General features: G+C 38.2%; 1 protein-coding gene across 9 annotated transcripts in view; it reads left to right on the top strand.

Annotated features, from left to right (window-relative positions):
• TJP1 (tight junction protein 1) overlaps positions 1–16,690 on the top strand; it is a 186,590-nt gene that overhangs the window by 151,028 nt on the left and 18,872 nt on the right. For all 9 annotated transcript variants that reach the window (XM_038146688.1, XM_038146687.1, XM_038146686.1 and 6 more), the window contains 13 exons: positions 626–905; positions 1,465–1,568; positions 2,435–2,603; positions 2,963–3,107; positions 8,749–8,885; positions 11,300–11,405; positions 12,216–12,366; positions 12,886–12,994; positions 13,637–13,856; positions 14,246–14,430; positions 14,563–14,658; positions 15,078–15,160; positions 16,182–16,392. In XM_038146688.1, coding sequence (XP_038002616.1) covers positions 626–905; positions 1,465–1,568; positions 2,435–2,603; positions 2,963–3,107; positions 8,749–8,885; positions 11,300–11,405; positions 12,216–12,366; positions 12,886–12,994; positions 13,637–13,856; positions 14,246–14,430; positions 14,563–14,658; positions 15,078–15,160; positions 16,182–16,392 — 1,996 coding nt within the window. The remainder of the gene's footprint in view (positions 1–625; positions 906–1,464; positions 1,569–2,434; positions 2,604–2,962; positions 3,108–8,748; positions 8,886–11,299; positions 11,406–12,215; positions 12,367–12,885; positions 12,995–13,636; positions 13,857–14,245; positions 14,431–14,562; positions 14,659–15,077; positions 15,161–16,181; positions 16,393–16,690) is intronic.

Raw genomic sequence — 16,690 nt, 5'->3', positions numbered from 1 at the left:
AAAGTAATTAATGAAAACTTTATGGTAGAACTTGGTTTTGTTCTTTAATACATAGCAAACCAATCTCTGAACAAGGCTGGCTCATATTCTGGAACCAGCTGTCTATGTTGAACAAACCAACTTTGAACTTCCAGAGCGACTGCTCCCCTTTCTCTGTGTCTTGCATAAACATTTTTTTGGAAGACTGAGAGACTTCAAAGTTGAGGAGAGTCACTGTCAATAATAGCATACTGACTATGCACTAGATTACATGTTAGCAAAAAAGGGTTTTAGCAGTGCCAGTAACTGATTTTGTGGTTTTAAGCAAAGAGAGGGCATTCCAATCTGCAGCTCTGAAAACAGAATATGGTGTTGTGCTGCAAAGGCTGTTGATTGTTACCCTTTTGCCACTTGTTCAAAAACATTAAAAAGGACTAAAAGAACTGTAAAAACAGGTTTCTAATAATTTGTATTGATAATAATCCTGTATTAATTGGATATAATTTTATAATGAGGATGCAACAATTCAGAGCATTCACCAGTATATCTGGCATGTTTTAAACGCTGGGATTAGCTTGGCTTCTGACATTTAGTAACACCATTAGCATCACACAGCCAGAGGCTGATATCTGCTGTTGGGTTGTAGACTATCCGAAGGATGAAGAAAATTCAGATTCCAGTGACTCGACCAGACCCTGAACCAGTGTCTGAGAACGAGGATGACAGCTACGATGAAGAAATCCGGGATCCAAGGAGCAGCCGTGGTGGTCCCAGTGCCAGCAGGAGGCACGAGAAGAGCTGGGTCAGGGATCGCAGCGCCAGCAGGGAGAGGAGCTTGTCTCCCAGGTCAGACAGGAGGTCTGTCGCCTCCAGCCAGCCTGCAAAGCCCACTAAAGTCACACTGGTGAAATCCAGGAAAAATGAAGGTAACTTGTGTGTGCATCTCTTGCTAAAACTTTTGCTAGTTTGTAAAGGCCAGCTACTTCACTCGGTGTTGTGTTAAAGGCTGCATGGGCTGAATGAACAGTGCTGTTAGCAGTTTGCCCATTTTACCAGTAGCTGGCTCAAAACTTTAAAAGTGCTATTGTATTTCTGGTTCTATTTTTCATATTCCAAAATCTGTGGGCTTAGTTATTTAAGGGTAAAGTACTATATAGTGTAAATAAATTCCAAACATCTGGTAGTCAGCAGCTACATACCTGCACTTCAGCTGTAGTGGGTGTCTTGTTTGGCTGAGGAAAAATTGTAGATAGCACCTAAATTAAGCTGTTGAACAATAGCTCTGGTTATAGGCAGTGTTAGAAAAAGAGACTGATACAATGGTAAAGCTATAACATATCCTGCTGCAGCCCATTGTGTGCCAAGTTCACTCTCCTCTTTGTGTTGCCTGTGTAAACGCTGTATAAAGCAGTGCTGTAAATCTCCAGATACCTCCCTTTTTTCTACTGTAACTTCATCAGTTTTCTTTTTTCTTTTATTCTGAAGAGTATGGTCTGCGGTTGGCAAGTCACATATTTGTGAAAGAAATATCACAGGATAGCCTGGCAGCAAGAGATGGCAATATCCAGGAAGGAGATGTTGTGCTAAAGGTACAGTATATGGTGGTGATGGTTGTTCAAAGGCAAAACTCACTGATAGAACTCTGCCTAGAATTGGCTACGTCAGTAATGTGATTCTAGTTAATAGAAGGTGTGTCACTTTTCATTAAATTATTTCAGAGATCAAATTTAATATGAATCAACTTCTCTAAGAAAACTAAAATTAGCCTTTTTGGTATTATTCCCTTAGTGTTATTCAGACAAATAATGACTACTGTAAATACGTAATAAAGACTATTGGAAAAGTATGAAGCTTTGCTTAGTTATAAGTAAAATGTTGTGGAATTGTGCTATTATGCAACACTAAAACTTGCCTTCAGGTTAATTTTTTTCTTTGGTTGGGCTTTTTTTTAGAAATAAATATACCATGGGGTTCATTTTTTGTGCCCTATCCCTGGCAGTGTCCAAGGCAAGTGGATGGGGCTTTAAGCATCCTGGTCTAGTGGGAGGTGTCCCTGCCCATGCCAAGGTGGTTGGAACTGGATGATCTTTGAGGTTCCTTCCAACTGAGGCCATTCTATGATTTTAATTCATATTAACAATTTTTATTTCAAGATAGTGCTGAATAATGGACCATTCTTTGCTCTGAGTATAGCAGTGCTGGTTCAAAAAACATTACTAATCTTTTATAAGTTTTGTATTAGTGCTAGAAGCTTTGACTTTGAAAGTTGAAAATAATTTTCTATATTATGCAATATTATGGATGAGGCCAATGGCCTTCCATTGTATTATGGTAATTAGATAAATATTTTAACTACTTCCAAATATCATCAGATAGAACACCTCTCTTTTTGCTGGAGATTGACTGGGTTTTTTTAGTAAGTTTATATCTGTTCTTTTTTCCTGCTCTATTCCAGATAAACGGCACAGTGACGGAAAATATGTCCTTAGCAGATGCCAAAACATTAATAGAAAGGTCAAAAGGCAAATTGAAGATGGTTGTTCAGAGAGATGAACGAGCCACACTGTTGAATGTCCCTGATCTTTCTGACAGTATTCATTCTGCTAATGCTTCAGAAAGAGATGGTGAGTATAAAAACTTGATTTCTAAAGAGAAAAGAACTCCCTATGTTGTCAAGATCTGAAATACCTAAGTGGGATGAGAGGGTGGGGAGGAGAAGAGTTAGGAGTAAGATTGTAATATGGGTAAATTTTTGTTTGAATGTGATTGAAATCCACTCCTTCAAAAACCATGGAGAAAAAGATGCAGTCCCTGTTCTTGTGGCTGTTCTTTCAGGAATATTAAGTTTGGATTTTTGTGTAATAATGAGCATAGATTTAACATCTTCATAAAAATTCTCTGCAAAAGCTTATTCCCATTTAAGCAGGTCATGCCACCATTTAAATTACGATCATTTCATGAAAAAACAACTTTTATTTAACAGACATTTCAGAAATTCAGTCGCTGGCATCAGATCATTCCAACCGATCACATGACAGGCCCCGCCGCAGTCGTTCACGATCTCCTGACCAGAGGTCAGAGCCTTCAGACCATTCCAGACATTCTCCACAGCAGCCCAGCAACGGCAGGTGATGGCAGCATTGTATTATTTTTAAATCAACTATTTAATGTAACATATAAGTTGTAGGAGTGCTTGGATTTATATGGTGTCACAAATGTGAAGCAGAACTATGGAGGCAGTAATATGACATTGTTTGTCTCGAGAGATGCAGATAATTATTATCTGAATATTTTAGACTTGAGGAGAAACCGAACCTTTCTTTAGTGTTGCACCTTCTTTAAACATAATCATAGAACATGGTTGTATGAATGACAATATAAGTTTGACAGCAATATATGTTACTGAATAATGTGTAGTTGTATTTTGGTTCTAGAAAGCAGTTAGCTGCAAGCAGATTTGAGATGACCTGTAGCATAGTTCCTGTTGCATGTCCAGCCTGGGTAAACTTGCTGAAATCTTGCTTTGTTTAGGTGTGGGGTTATGTTATGTTTCTGAATACATTTAGTTCCTGCAAAACAAGGTGTATTTCACAGCAAGTTTGGCTTTTACACTCTATTTTTAATATTTGAACTTGGTGATGGAACATTGATTATAATTCTTTAGTACGCAAGTCTAATTTTATATGAATTCAGAGAGAAGTAATGTACTGTATGGTTTGGAGTTTTTTCTCCTTAAATATGAAACTTTAGTCTTGAATAACAAATTCTGTCTAGTTTTGCATTTCCACAGTTTGGAAACAGACATTCTAATTTACTGAAATAGCGTTTCAGTGTTGGATTTCAAATTCTATTAAATATTTGAATGAGAAAAGTTTCTCTTCAGACCGCTCATAATAAGATGGAGCAGAAATTAGAATTATCTATGCAAATTTCAAATTCAGAGCCTCTATCTGAAAATTTTTAGATGCGGTTCAAAAACTCTGAAAAAACAAATTGCAGCTGTCCATTTCATTCAGGTTATGCCTGATTGCTTATTAATAAAATTGGTTTGCTCAAGGGGGAAATAACACACCTTCAAGGCTTTTAGAGTCTTTTAAAGATCAATACAACTGCAAGAGAGATTGCACCTGCATGTACACCTGCCTGGCGTTATGGGTTACAGACATTTTTGCTTCTCTTATATGTGTGCATTGTTCAGAGGGACCACAAGGCATGAAAGCTTGTTTTCAAGCAGGAACCACATTCATGGAAAGCATTTAAAAGCAGGGTCCCAGAGGCAGGGCTTTGATTGTGCAGGTTGTGGGAGCTCTGTCATAGTTCAAAACCGTATGTCTTGACATGCATTTCTAGTGCAGCCTGATAGAGCTTGTGGAGGGAGGAACAAAAAAACCCCAATTGTTAGAACTGTGACTGACTTAGCCTGGTGTTAGTGCTTTCCTGTCCTATTGCAGTGCCTTAGGTAGATGGTCACTTCCTCCCTGTAGACCAAACTGTTAGAAGAATCAAATCTTCCCCGAGAGGGAACTTTGAAGTTATCTCAACTCTGAATGCATCCGTTATATCTTCTGTATGAGCAAGAGCTGCTTTGGCATGGCTTGACTTCCTTTGCGACATGTCCCTTTCAAGATCAGAAAATCTGGGCCCTGAGCCATGTGAGGAAAAACATGTTGAGAGCAACTTCTCTTTGAAATGGTTGTTTGTGCAAATTTAAATCTACTGTAAGGTCAAATTAGTTGTTAACTACTTATTCTTTTTTGAATGTGGTAGAAAATCTGGAGGAAGAAAAAGGCTTGAGAAAGGGCTGAGGAAGAAATGAGCAAAAAATCTTCCAACTAAGCTTAAGGAGGATGTTAAAAATGTATTGAAGATAATGAGTCTTTATTTAGCCATCGTTCTGCCAAGTGTTTGTGTGTTAATGAGAAGGGAAGTTCCAGGGGAATCCTCTTAGTCCTTTCATACAACCTTGAGTACAGACTGACATTTCTTCGTTTGCACCAGAGTACAGAAATCTGCTAACAGATCTGCCTCAGTACTGCTTTGGGGTCTGGCAGGGTCTTCAGTGTTGTCCACCTTTCAGTATTCCTCACTGGTATGTACGTCAGGCTGCTTGCAATGTTCCTGGACATAGGGTTCCCAGAACAATTGCTGTTTGGTCATTCTGGAAAGCATTAAATTGTGCTTTAGTTTTCTTTAGTCTAAAGAAAGTTCACAGATGTCTCTTGAACAGTCTTTTAAAAACTCAAATTCTAAAACATTTTTCTTTACTTACTAAGAGAAAGGGCTAATTTTGCTTTGTATAACCTATAAAGACCTGTACTTAAGTTAGAATGAGCAAAAGAGGTCTCTGCAGCTAAGCTGGAGACTCCCTCAGGACAAGTGTCACGTATCTGCTCTTACTGCTGGCACTGAGAAGCTGTTGAGTGTGGATAAGCTTTTGGTGTGGCCTATCCTAAAGACTGGCATTTCAAGCCAGGTGCTGCCAAACTTCCCAGATGATATCTCTGGGCTGCCCCTTACTGATTGAAAAAATTCCTGCTTGGGAACTCTGTCTCCTCTGCTGACTTCCTCACCTAGATATTGGAATAGCAAAAACATCCTCTGATCTGTTTAACACTTCAGCCTCAGCAAGAAGGATTTGGTAGCTTGAAGAAAGCACTGTAGAAATCATCATTATTTGTGGAAGGATGAGGCTGACTTCTATAATACCATTGTCAATTTATATGTAGGGTGAGAGGTTGGTTGTTCTGTCCATTTTTAAAACAAGCTGAAAAACTAGAATTTAAGATAAAAATCAGCCCTATTTTGAATGTCTTAAGGAAGATGCTACTTTGCTCTTATTCTTCTTATGCTGAAGAGTTTGAGATGTGCTAAAACACATTTGGGAAGAGCCTGCAAGTTCGTATTTTCCATAATTTTCTGAAGAGACAAACATTGTATGTTGCAGGTCATCCCTTGTTCTGCAGTAATAGCACTAACATGTAGCTGATTGTATTTTGTCATTTTAAAATGTTTCTGGTAAGCACACTTAGAAAAAATGTCAGGGAGAGGAAGTGAGGTAAAGGGGGCCCTGACACAGCACAGATGTTAAACAATAGTGTCACAGTGCACACAGGGAACAACACTTCTGTCTCTTGGGAAGTGCAGCTGTCAGTTTTTAAGAAGTTTCCCTCACCTGGAACCAGTGGTGGCATCAAGTTATTTCCTGTATCATCTTGTCATATGAAATATCCAGAGCTGACTGAACAGTTAAGCAAAGTCAAGGAAAAAAAACATACTCCCCTGCTTTTCTGATGTTTCCTTTTTGTTCTATCAACTTTTTTTCCATTTAAAATTTCATGTCTTACCTAGAGTAGACCTGACCTTTTGCAGGCTTTTGAGTTGGCAGGGTGTATTTGCCTGCACACATAGCAGCAGCCCAGGAGCCTGTGGCTTCAGATACTCACCTGACTCTTTTGTGCTTTGCCCTCAGTGTCTCTGTTTTAGTTACTGTTCTTGAGAGCTTTCACATTTGCATTCTCTTGATGTGTACAGGAATCAAAGCAGCATAAAATTACACTGGGGTTGGACTGTGTAGGGGAAATCTAAAATGAATTTTGTCTTTGTGTAGTAACTATAGTATTTTTGCCTTATTTTTAAACCACAACAGATATTCTTACTCTGGAGTAATGCTCCTTTCAAATATTAGGAGGTGCTTGGAAACAGGTAGAGAGGGCTCATGGGGAAATTTACTGTAGTGTCTGATTAACTAGTGCTCATTATCCAGAAATCTTTAGGGAGTGGAATTAGTTGCAGCTTACAACATTACAGAACTTTTTTGTTTCTAGGACACTTAGCATGCATTTAAATAGCTAAATATATGTATCTGTTTTTAATAAGCCAGAACTATTTTCAAGGGAACGACCAATCCAGTCATGTTTTAGTCTGGTACTGTCTAGCTTATGCACCTAAACTGGGAATCCAAAAGAGGAATAAGAAAACCTCTATCAGTGGTGTTTGGGAATGAAGTGGAGGGATAAATGCTTACTTTTGATTTTGTTAGACATGGTGCTTTTAGCATCCTTTAGTCAACTGTGGGAGCCTCCAAAAGGGACTCTATCTGGATAAGAAGAGGCATGAATAGGGATTTTCAATAAGCTACTGTGCTTGTTTTTATCAATGACTTACAACAAGATGGTTGTTCATAATGCAAGAGTACTTCTCTTCACAGTTTGTTGTGGTGGTTGAAGTACTTTTCTGTATTCTGTTTAGCTGCCTTCAGGCACATGGCTTTAAAACTGTCAGAGGAATGCACTGAGAAGTTGTAGTATGTCTTGGCTGAATAGCTAAGCATTGTTTCTCATATTTTAGACTTCATTTTGCTTCAGGAAAGCACATTCTACTTGTGTTTCGATTTTTGAAATTTCTTTTATTCTTTACTTCATTTCTTGGATGAGCAGATGTGCTGGAATCTGTTTTCTGAAGTCATATTTCCAACTCTTGAAGCATTATTTCTGATGAGGGTCTTAACAGTCTTAACTCAGTATGGGGATTTGATCCATTTGTTCTTTATGGGCAGTGATGCTCATTATTGCCCAGTAGCACCATCTAGCTGTTAGTAGTGCAGAGCTTCCCTCTTTCTTCCCCCCAGCACAGACCCCTCTCCCTTATGAGAGCAGATGTGTTTGCACAACTGTCCAAGCAGTTGTTATTCTTGGGAAAATACCTTTCCCCCCCCCCCTTTCTTGGCAAGTCAGTGTGGTATTATATGAAAGGCTGTTATTTGTGTCTGTCTTATTTCAAATATTCTTTAAATCCTTGCTTATTTGCCAACTCCCAGGAAGAAAACTTTATTTTTCTAGCTCATTATTAATATTCATCTGTTCCAACCCTATTAAATTATTTAGTGCTCATCAGATAGCAGTGTAGTGGTTAACATTTCAACATGTACCACATGTTCAGTTCTGCCGTAGTACAGCTGGTAGCTGTAGCTCAATACAACAATGCAAGAATACCTGATCTTTTGAACTCAAGGAATAGAAATTACATTCTGTAGAATTCTCCTTGTTTTCATCATTTAAAAACTAGATAACTTCTCCTAAATTCCTTCAGTTTGTGCTCTGTGTGTTAAGAAATGCATAAGAAGCAACAAATTGTCTTTTGACTAAAATGTGTGGATGAGAAGCACTTCCCTCTTGTCATAGCTGTGAATTGAAGGCCTTATCCTCTGAGGAGATGAGAAATGAGGAACAAATTTACTTGGGCCTTGGCTGGGCTTTGCAAGGATAAAAGGTGCCACACCAGCAGCACTTGCGTTTCAGGACAGCTACACAGAAGGGAGCAGATAAATTAGCTTGATCATAGCAAAGCCTAAGAATTAAGTCTAAAAATCCATTTTCTCTATAGGAAGGGGTGAGGAAAACACTATTGTAATGGATTTTCTTCCTTTCTTCCCTTTGCTTCTCAATTCTTTATATATCTATCAATGTACAGCACATGTGTGTGACCTGTGTGTTGGAAGCTTTAGAGTCTGTGTCCTATGTGCTGCTGCTCTCTTTAGTGCCATATCTAGGGAAGTGCTTTGTTAACTTGATGTTAGGGACAAAACACTAGGATTTAGAAATGGTAAAAACTATTAATAATGTGATAGTCTAGGAACAAAACCTTCCTAAATAGTAATGGTGATCCCTTACCCTCAACCTGATGAATGGAAGTATTTATTCTTTAGTCTAAGTAGACTGAGATGGTAGAAGCAGTTCTGCATGCAGAGTGGAATCTTTTTTTCTAATATAGTCATCGAAGCAGAGAAGATGAGAGAATAACTAAACCAGGAGCTGTCTCTACACCTGTAAAGAATGCAGATGATATTTCTAAAGCTGTGGAAGAGGTGACAGTTGAAAGAACTGAAAAACAAACTCCGCCACTACCAGGTAAAAATATTAAATTACATTAATTATGGGTGTTGTTGGGAATGGATGACCAGTGAAGACTTAATGCTTTTGCATGTTTGTGGTATGACTTTCAAGTCTTAAAACAGACCAAGTCCTAATTATTTTTATTTCTGGATACAAACAGTCTTTGTAACCATCATCTCATTTATATCTTAAGAGTTTGGTTCTGAAAACCTAAGTTGTGGGGTCTGTCATTATATCGGGGTCAGATTTCAGTGTTTAGGGTTGTAGTTCTAAGTGATGGTTGTAAAGAGTTTTGTACTGATTTCTCAGACAAGGTTAAAATCTGTCATTTCTTTTCTGAGTGTTCAGCAGTAAATGTGTTCTTATGGGTTACTGTAGCAGACTATATTTTTAACGACGATGTATTTAAGCGTGTTTAGAGCTACTGTTCCCAAGATACAACTCAGAACACTCCAAAATGCTTTGTTCATGTAGCACTTAACTACAGTCAAGGACAAAGAAGGCAGGTTAACAAATGCAGTACAGCTAATCAAACCAGAACAAAATCTCTTTCCTTTTTCCCAAAAGGAAAGGATAAGCTAAATGGCAGCAGATAAAAGCCAGATGGTGTAAAAAAGGAAAAAAAAAACCAAAACAAACAAAACAAAAGATGATACAAGACACTGTTCCGGGCAGGCTGGCACTTAGAAGATTTTTGTTTACAGAATGAGGCATTTCAGTGAAATTACAAGTGGGAAGAGGAGCTGTGCAGATGGTTTAGAGGGAGCTGTTACTGAAAGGCTGGGTGCAATGAGAGAAAGCACATTCAAGCTTGAAAATATTTGAGGACCTAAGGGATGAGCAGTGACACTTCTGCATGTAGCAGTCAGTAGATTAGTGAAGAACTGGAAGGGTTCTGATGTTGATAGATTCTGAAAGATCTTGAAAACAAGAAAGTTTTCTGATACAGCAGCCATTATTTAGAAGATGGTCATAAGAGGTGACCTTTTACAGCAGTGTTATGAAGAGAGGCAAATGAAGTAATTTATATTTGTCAAGGTGGAAAAGGATGTGGTAGTGAGATTAGAAAGATGAATTCTGCATTTCTGTAAGATACTGAAGATTAATAATTGGCATAATACCAATCCAACCCTTAAGATAGTTCTTAATCCAAAATAATGCACCGATAACTGCTCTGAGGGGCTAGCAAACCAATGATAAATAGTGTGGGGGTTTTGTTGGTTGGTGGGGAAGGAGAAATGTTCTGTTCTTGCAGGAATGGAAAGAGGCATATGGAAATACTTAGTTTGGGTGAGAGGAGTTGTAGGCCAGTACATAAAGCTAATATTTAAATTAATGTCTGCAGATAAAATTCACTTGCCCAAGAGAAACTGAGATTTAAAAGTGTAGCAAAGGGCATAATCCTTTAACTGCCTCACAAAAGCTCTAGGGAAATGGGGATCCTTCCAAGGCTGTAATGAAAATGTTAGAGAAGTGGTTGGCAGAATCTGTGATGGTTTGCTGCTTAGACTAGGGGCAAGGGCAAGGTGACTGTCATAGTTGATTGTGTCAAAGAAGGGTGGGAGGAAAGTATTTGTTGGGAGGGATCACCAGAAGCTTAGCCTAGGAAAGGTTCATTAGAGACTTAAAGGAAAATACTGTGTTACTGTATGGGGAGGACCAGAGACACATTAGAAACAGGCATAATTACCCAATTGTTGCCTGAAATTCCCAATTTCAAACTAGTCTGTTGAGTGATTTGAAAGGAAGGTGGTGCAGTTCTTGTTAAGATCAGGAATATTAGACTAGTTCAAAGTCAGCCTTGTTTGAAATGAAATTTTTTCCTGTGTGCAAAAATGAGCCTATAAATCCTTGTAGCACGACCAGGCCTTTATCAGAGAAGAGCCCCTACTGGTGCTCATTGCTGAGGGAAGCTTGCAGTGGCAGCTTCCTCACAGGAACTCCAGAGAAGCTCTGCAGCAAAGCCACAGTAGGTGCGTAGCTCTAAGGACTGCCAGCTGGACCACAAGGCATGTGTAGTAGATTGAGGTCTTATGGCATTTTCATTTCAAAAATTAAGTTCTTGAGTGAAGGGAACCAATGGAAAACAAAAATTTTCGGTCAGAAAAATCAAGGTTAGAAACAAAAGGATTGAAAGTGGTCTTGGGAGTGTGAAGCCTTCTAGTTCTCATCCTTTTGAAGTGTTCAGAGTACTTAATAAAGTGCAAAGGAAGTTTGGGAATATTTACTGAAGTAGTCATAGGCCAATAATCACACTGCTCTGAATGGCATGATGAGAGTGTCTTCTGTTGTGAGTTTGCTAGTATTTTTCTTCTAAGTGGGGTAGAGGGAAGCTATTGAAGAAGTCACTAAGTCTTAACTAAGTTAAACTTCACATTTTCATCTTTAAATTACTAAATGGACATTGGAAATCTTTGGTATTTTCATAGAACCAAAGCCAGTGTATGCACAAGGAGGTCAGCCAGATGTGGATTTACCAGTCAGTCCATCTGATGGTCCTTTACCCAATTCAACCCATGAAGATGGAATGCTTCGGTAATGTATCTCTGAACTCTTTGAACCTGCCTGCTTCTTCAGCAAACCAAACTTTTATCCAGGGCAGTCAATAACCTCTCTCTGTGCTCTGGTATCATGTCCAGTATTCTGTCCTGTCCCTTGCAGGTCCAAATAATAGGATGAAGACATGAGATTTATTTCTGAGCCTTGTAGGCATTTACACTGTGTTATATATCATTTTAAAGTCTATTCATTTCTATGGAAATTAGCTCTTAGAATAGTCAACAGGTGACAAGGATTTCCTGGGTTTGTCTCTCACACCTCCTTTCCTGTCCCGATGTCCAAAGAGAGGAATGTTACTGTAGTATATTCTTTGCCTTTCATAGTAATTGGAGAGCAGTGAATAAAGGTTACTGCAGAAATGTGCAATGTCCCAGCATGGAAATAAGTTTATTTCAACTGGGATCTCCTTTATGGGCATTAGTGTACTTGAGAATAGATTCTAGTTTGGTTTGACCTCAAATTCATCTTGATCTCTTCAGAGCCAAAAGAGATCTGTATGCCAGCACAGCTCTTTAAAAGGAAGAATGTTTTTGGAAGAGAGTGTCAGTGTCTGACAAACACTATGAGTGTAAGACAGACAAACCATACTAAACATGTACATGCAGGTGGGTTTTTTGGAGTGCTGCTATTGAGCATGTTGTAATGCTGCAGTTGATAAGCAGTTAATGGTATGTATAGCAAAATATCCACTAATTGACTAACAAGCAGATTACTTTGCATGTTTCAAATTTACCAGGATATTTTGGGCTATTACACCAGTAAGTGGAATATTTTCTAAATTTCTAGGCCAAGCATGAAACTGGTAAAATTCAGAAAAGGAGATAGTGTGGGCTTGCGACTAGCAGGTGGCAATGATGTTGGCATATTTGTAGCTGGTGTTCTGGAAGACAGCCCTGCAGCAAAAGAAGGATTAGAGGAAGGGGACCAGATTCTCAGGGTATGTCAAAACTATTAACATTACAAATGTTTTGTTGTACCAAAGTAGGTTTTCTTTCTGTAGGTTTGAATATTTTGCCTTCGTAGTTCATACACTGTTTTTTCTGTATGTATGTATTAGATTATTTACTAGGAGCAAGATCTCTTTTTACTGTACTGTTGCTAGGAAGGTTAGTAAGTTTTTTTACATTAAATTCTGTAGACTAATTCAGTTTATCAAATTGATTTCATGCTGAGTGACTAAGTTGTCAGAGTGCTTTGTGGGCTACTGATGTATATAGGTGCTCCATAATGAGTGTAAAATGGACAGCTACCTATTACCCTGGAAGCTGTGCTTTTACTGAGAAATAAAGTGGGACTCTTTAGAGGTACAAGAGGCATTTTGAGATATGTGTACTTGGGATGTACGAAATGGAGCAAGAAAAAAATCATAGCAATGGGTTCAGATTTTCTGTTGTATAATTAAATCTCTGTAATAATTTCATATGCTAAATCAAACTGATTGCTTTATTGATACCAGGTAAATAATGTAGACTTCACAAATATCATCAGAGAAGAAGCTGTCCTTTTTTTGCTTGATCTTCCTAAAGGCGAAGAAGTCACCATTTTGGCACAGAAGAAAAAAGATGGTAAATATTTGTATATTGGAAAGGATGTAGTAGACTGCTTAGAACAGCATTAAAAACTCTACTGAACAATAACTAACTGTTGGCTTGCAGGAAATTGGCACCTTAGACTGTTAAGTCCTTTTGGCTTTGGGATAGGTGGCCACTACAAATGGAGTAGAGACTGACATGGTGCCAGTATACACACACCCACACCCCCTCAAACAAACCAAATCCCAAACAAAAAATACCTCTTCGGAATAACCCCTACCACCTAAGTAGGTGGTATGTCTTGGCATTATCCTTGGAGGAAGTAGAAGAATCAGTTGTAGTTTTGCCATTGAAAATGAGTGGTTATGCTGATGTGTTTGTACATGCAAACTTCTTTTCTCAAGATGAATTCCTGCCAGGACGAATGAAGTAAGCTTGCACTTCGATCAAATTTTTGACTATAAAAGTTGAATTGATGTTAGTAGAGTTTACTATAAATAGTTATGGTGCTTAAAATAGAATAGCTCTGAGACATTAAGGCTTCTTGAAGTAATGTACATTTAGAACAAGGAGAATTAAGGTGAGGCATTGCTTTGAGTAATCCATGTGAGCATTATAACATCGCTTGAACTTATGTAACACTTGATATTCTGGGATTTCTTTTCCTCCTTTCAGTTTATCGTCGCATTGTTGAGTCTGATGTAGGGGATTCTTTCTATATCAGAACTCATTTTGAATATGAGAAGGAATCTCCTTATGGACTGAGTTTCAACAAAGGTGAAGTGTTCCGAGTGGTGGACACTCTGTACAATGGCAAACTGGGTTCATGGCTGGCCATTCGAATTGGGAAGAATCATAAGGAAGTGGAAAGAGGTATCATACCTAACAAGAACAGGTACGATCTTGCAATAGTTAAATTACTGATTCAAACCCGCAGTTTTAAATGGCATCTGTATAATGAATGACTGGACTTGCTTGCAGGACACAAGTTTATAGAATTGGCTCAGTAAGAAACAGTGTAAAACATACTGAAGTAAAATATCTGTGGATTTGCTTTTGACTTGGCAGGGTCCACAAATAAACTTTCTTTCCAATACAAGAGATATAATACAAGGATATAATAAGTTTTAGAAATGTGATACCAGGCTCAGTAATTGTCTTGTAGTTCATAATACAACAAAAGCTTGGTTCAGCAGTGGCAGTGGTTTTTTGCGTGTAAGCTTGCTAGTCAGGCATTACTTCAGAAGCTGACTTCTTAGTAACTGGGATTTGTTGTCACCTTAGAGCTGAGCAGCTGGCTAGTGTACAGTACACGCTTCCAAAGACAGCAGGAGGAGATCGAGCAGACTTTTGGAGATTCCGAGGCTTGCGGAGCTCAAAAAGAAATCTCCGGAAAAGCAGAGAAGATCTTTCTGCCCAACCTGTTCAGACGAAGTTTCCTGCCTATGAAAGAGTTGTTCTTCGGGAAGGTATGGCTTTACTCTTGCTGCACGTTACACGTTTGCATGGTTTGGTTTGGAAAAGCCAGTTTAGTTAAATGTATCTTGCTTTTGGTTTAAGCAATTGCTATATCTTGACTTTTCTTTTTCCTTCAATTCTAGCTGGGTTTCTCAGACCTGTGACCATTTTTGGTCCAATAGCTGATGTTGCACGGGAGAAACTTGCTAGAGAAGAACCAGATATCTTCCAAATTGCAAGTAGGTGTGAGATCAGGTTTTTCTGCAGTTGTCAGCTTTCTTTGGCTAGATTGTTTCTACATTATTACTTTAGTTAACATATTTAACAAGACATTGACAATGTCAAGGAACAGACTAAATAAGTGTGAGTTCTTCTACTGTATTGCTGCTGATAATTCTCTGAAGACGTATTAGTTCTATTTATAGCCACCTCCAATTTCATTTTAATTCAGTACCTTATCCTGTTTCTAAGTGCTTTTGTAAAGATGTGATTTTTATGGCCATAATTGTGGGAAGACTTTCATGTATGATATGTAATCAGAAGTGTCTTCAAGCTGAATTGACAGCTTGAGCTATGAAATGGTCTGTTTTATCTTAATAAGGGAATGTAGAATATGTTGTAAACTTACAATAGGTTTTTACTGTGTCCTCTTTACCAGAAAGTGAACCAAGAGATGCTGGTACTGACCAACGTAGTTCTGGCATTATTCGTCTCCACACTATAAAGCAGATAATCGATAGAGTAAGTCTTCTGTTGTCACTGGACTTTTAACACAAGAAAAGTAAAACTGATGACATGAGGTGTTGGGGTGTTTTAAATGTAGAATAGCCTACTGTGTTTGCTTTAAAAATAACTTTCTCATCTCTCTATTGGTTAATAAGAAAAACCCTACCACCCTTCTTCTCTGTATTAATAACAGCAGCCTGGATGTGCTTCTAGGCTTTGTTCCAGAGGCTGTTGTCCTCTCTCCATTGAGGCTCTTTTAATCTGTTTCCTGTTTCATTTAAAGCCATGGTGTGACATTATAGCTAGAAATGGTTTCTTTATTTATTGAGTTGTTAGTTTTGCACCACCCCAGTGTACAAATTGATCACTTGACATAATTATTTCGTGTGAGGAGTAAGAAAGGTTTTTTCCATCTCCCTTCCTTAATGTCCTTAAAACCTTTACAATTAGTGCAATATATGAGGCTCACCTATTTATTTCCTTACTTAAAAACAAACTGGAAGATTTTCAGTTGCTGAAGTATGAGAGGGGGGAAAAAAAACCTATTATGGCAGCAAAGTCAGCATGCTTCATGCTGTGAGCCTGATTGCATTGAATGAAAAGCTGGCCAAGTTCTGCATTCACAGTGATATTATTTTGTAAAAAGGAAGATAGAAGTGTGTAATGGGACTGTATCTTGTGTTTCAGTCTTTGTCTTTTTCCTCTTTACAGAACGCTGATAGGAAACTGATTCTTTTTATTTCAGTGTCTGCTTTCTTTGAGGAGATTTTTTAAAAAATAGAATTAAATGTAAAAAATCCTAGAGTTATACAGTGGTCCTACAGTTCAAAATGTATATGTCTATTTAGGCTCGTATTGGAATTGGTTTGGTTTTTATTATTTTGTTAATTCAAATAGGAGAAGGATTTAAATCAATACTTTGAAACAATGAATTCTCTAAAGGTAATACAAAATCAGTTTGCGGAGTATGTTAAAAAAATTTCATCTAGGACATAAATGATTCACTTTCTTGCCTCTGTCCTTCTTGTCACTGCAGGACAAACATGCTTTGTTAGATGTCACCCCCAATGCAGTGGACCGTCTGAATTATGCCCAGTGGTATCCAATTGTAGTGTTCCTAAACCCTGATTCTAAGCAGGGAGTAAAGACCATGAGAATGAGGTTGTGCCCAGAATCACGAAAAAGTGCCAGGAAGCTGTATGAAAGAGCTCACAAGCTCCGCAAAAATAATCACCACCTCTTCACAAGTAAGTAATTAGACAGACTAGATTAGAATTTTTGAGAGGAAAGGGGAGGCAAGATGAGAGAAGCTTCTACCTCCAGAGTTTTCTGCAAATGGAGCAGGTCAAGCAGTGACAGACTTGCTCAGGCTTTGCCATTCAATAACCAGTAGTTAATTGGTGTGTGCATCATTTGCACATGACTGCTCAAATGTAAAGCAATCTGAAACATCAAAATGACATTTCTAATAGATCTTGTGGCTTTGCAGGATCATCAGCCAAAATCAAAACTTGAATAAATAGGAAAATGATGTAACTTTATTGT

The sequence above is a fragment of the Motacilla alba genome, chromosome 10, assembly GCF_015832195.1.
Source record: "Motacilla alba alba isolate MOTALB_02 chromosome 10, Motacilla_alba_V1.0_pri, whole genome shotgun sequence".
NCBI classification, from domain to species: Eukaryota; Metazoa; Chordata; class Aves; order Passeriformes; family Motacillidae; genus Motacilla; species Motacilla alba.
This window is presented reverse-complemented; position numbering and strand designations above follow the sequence as displayed.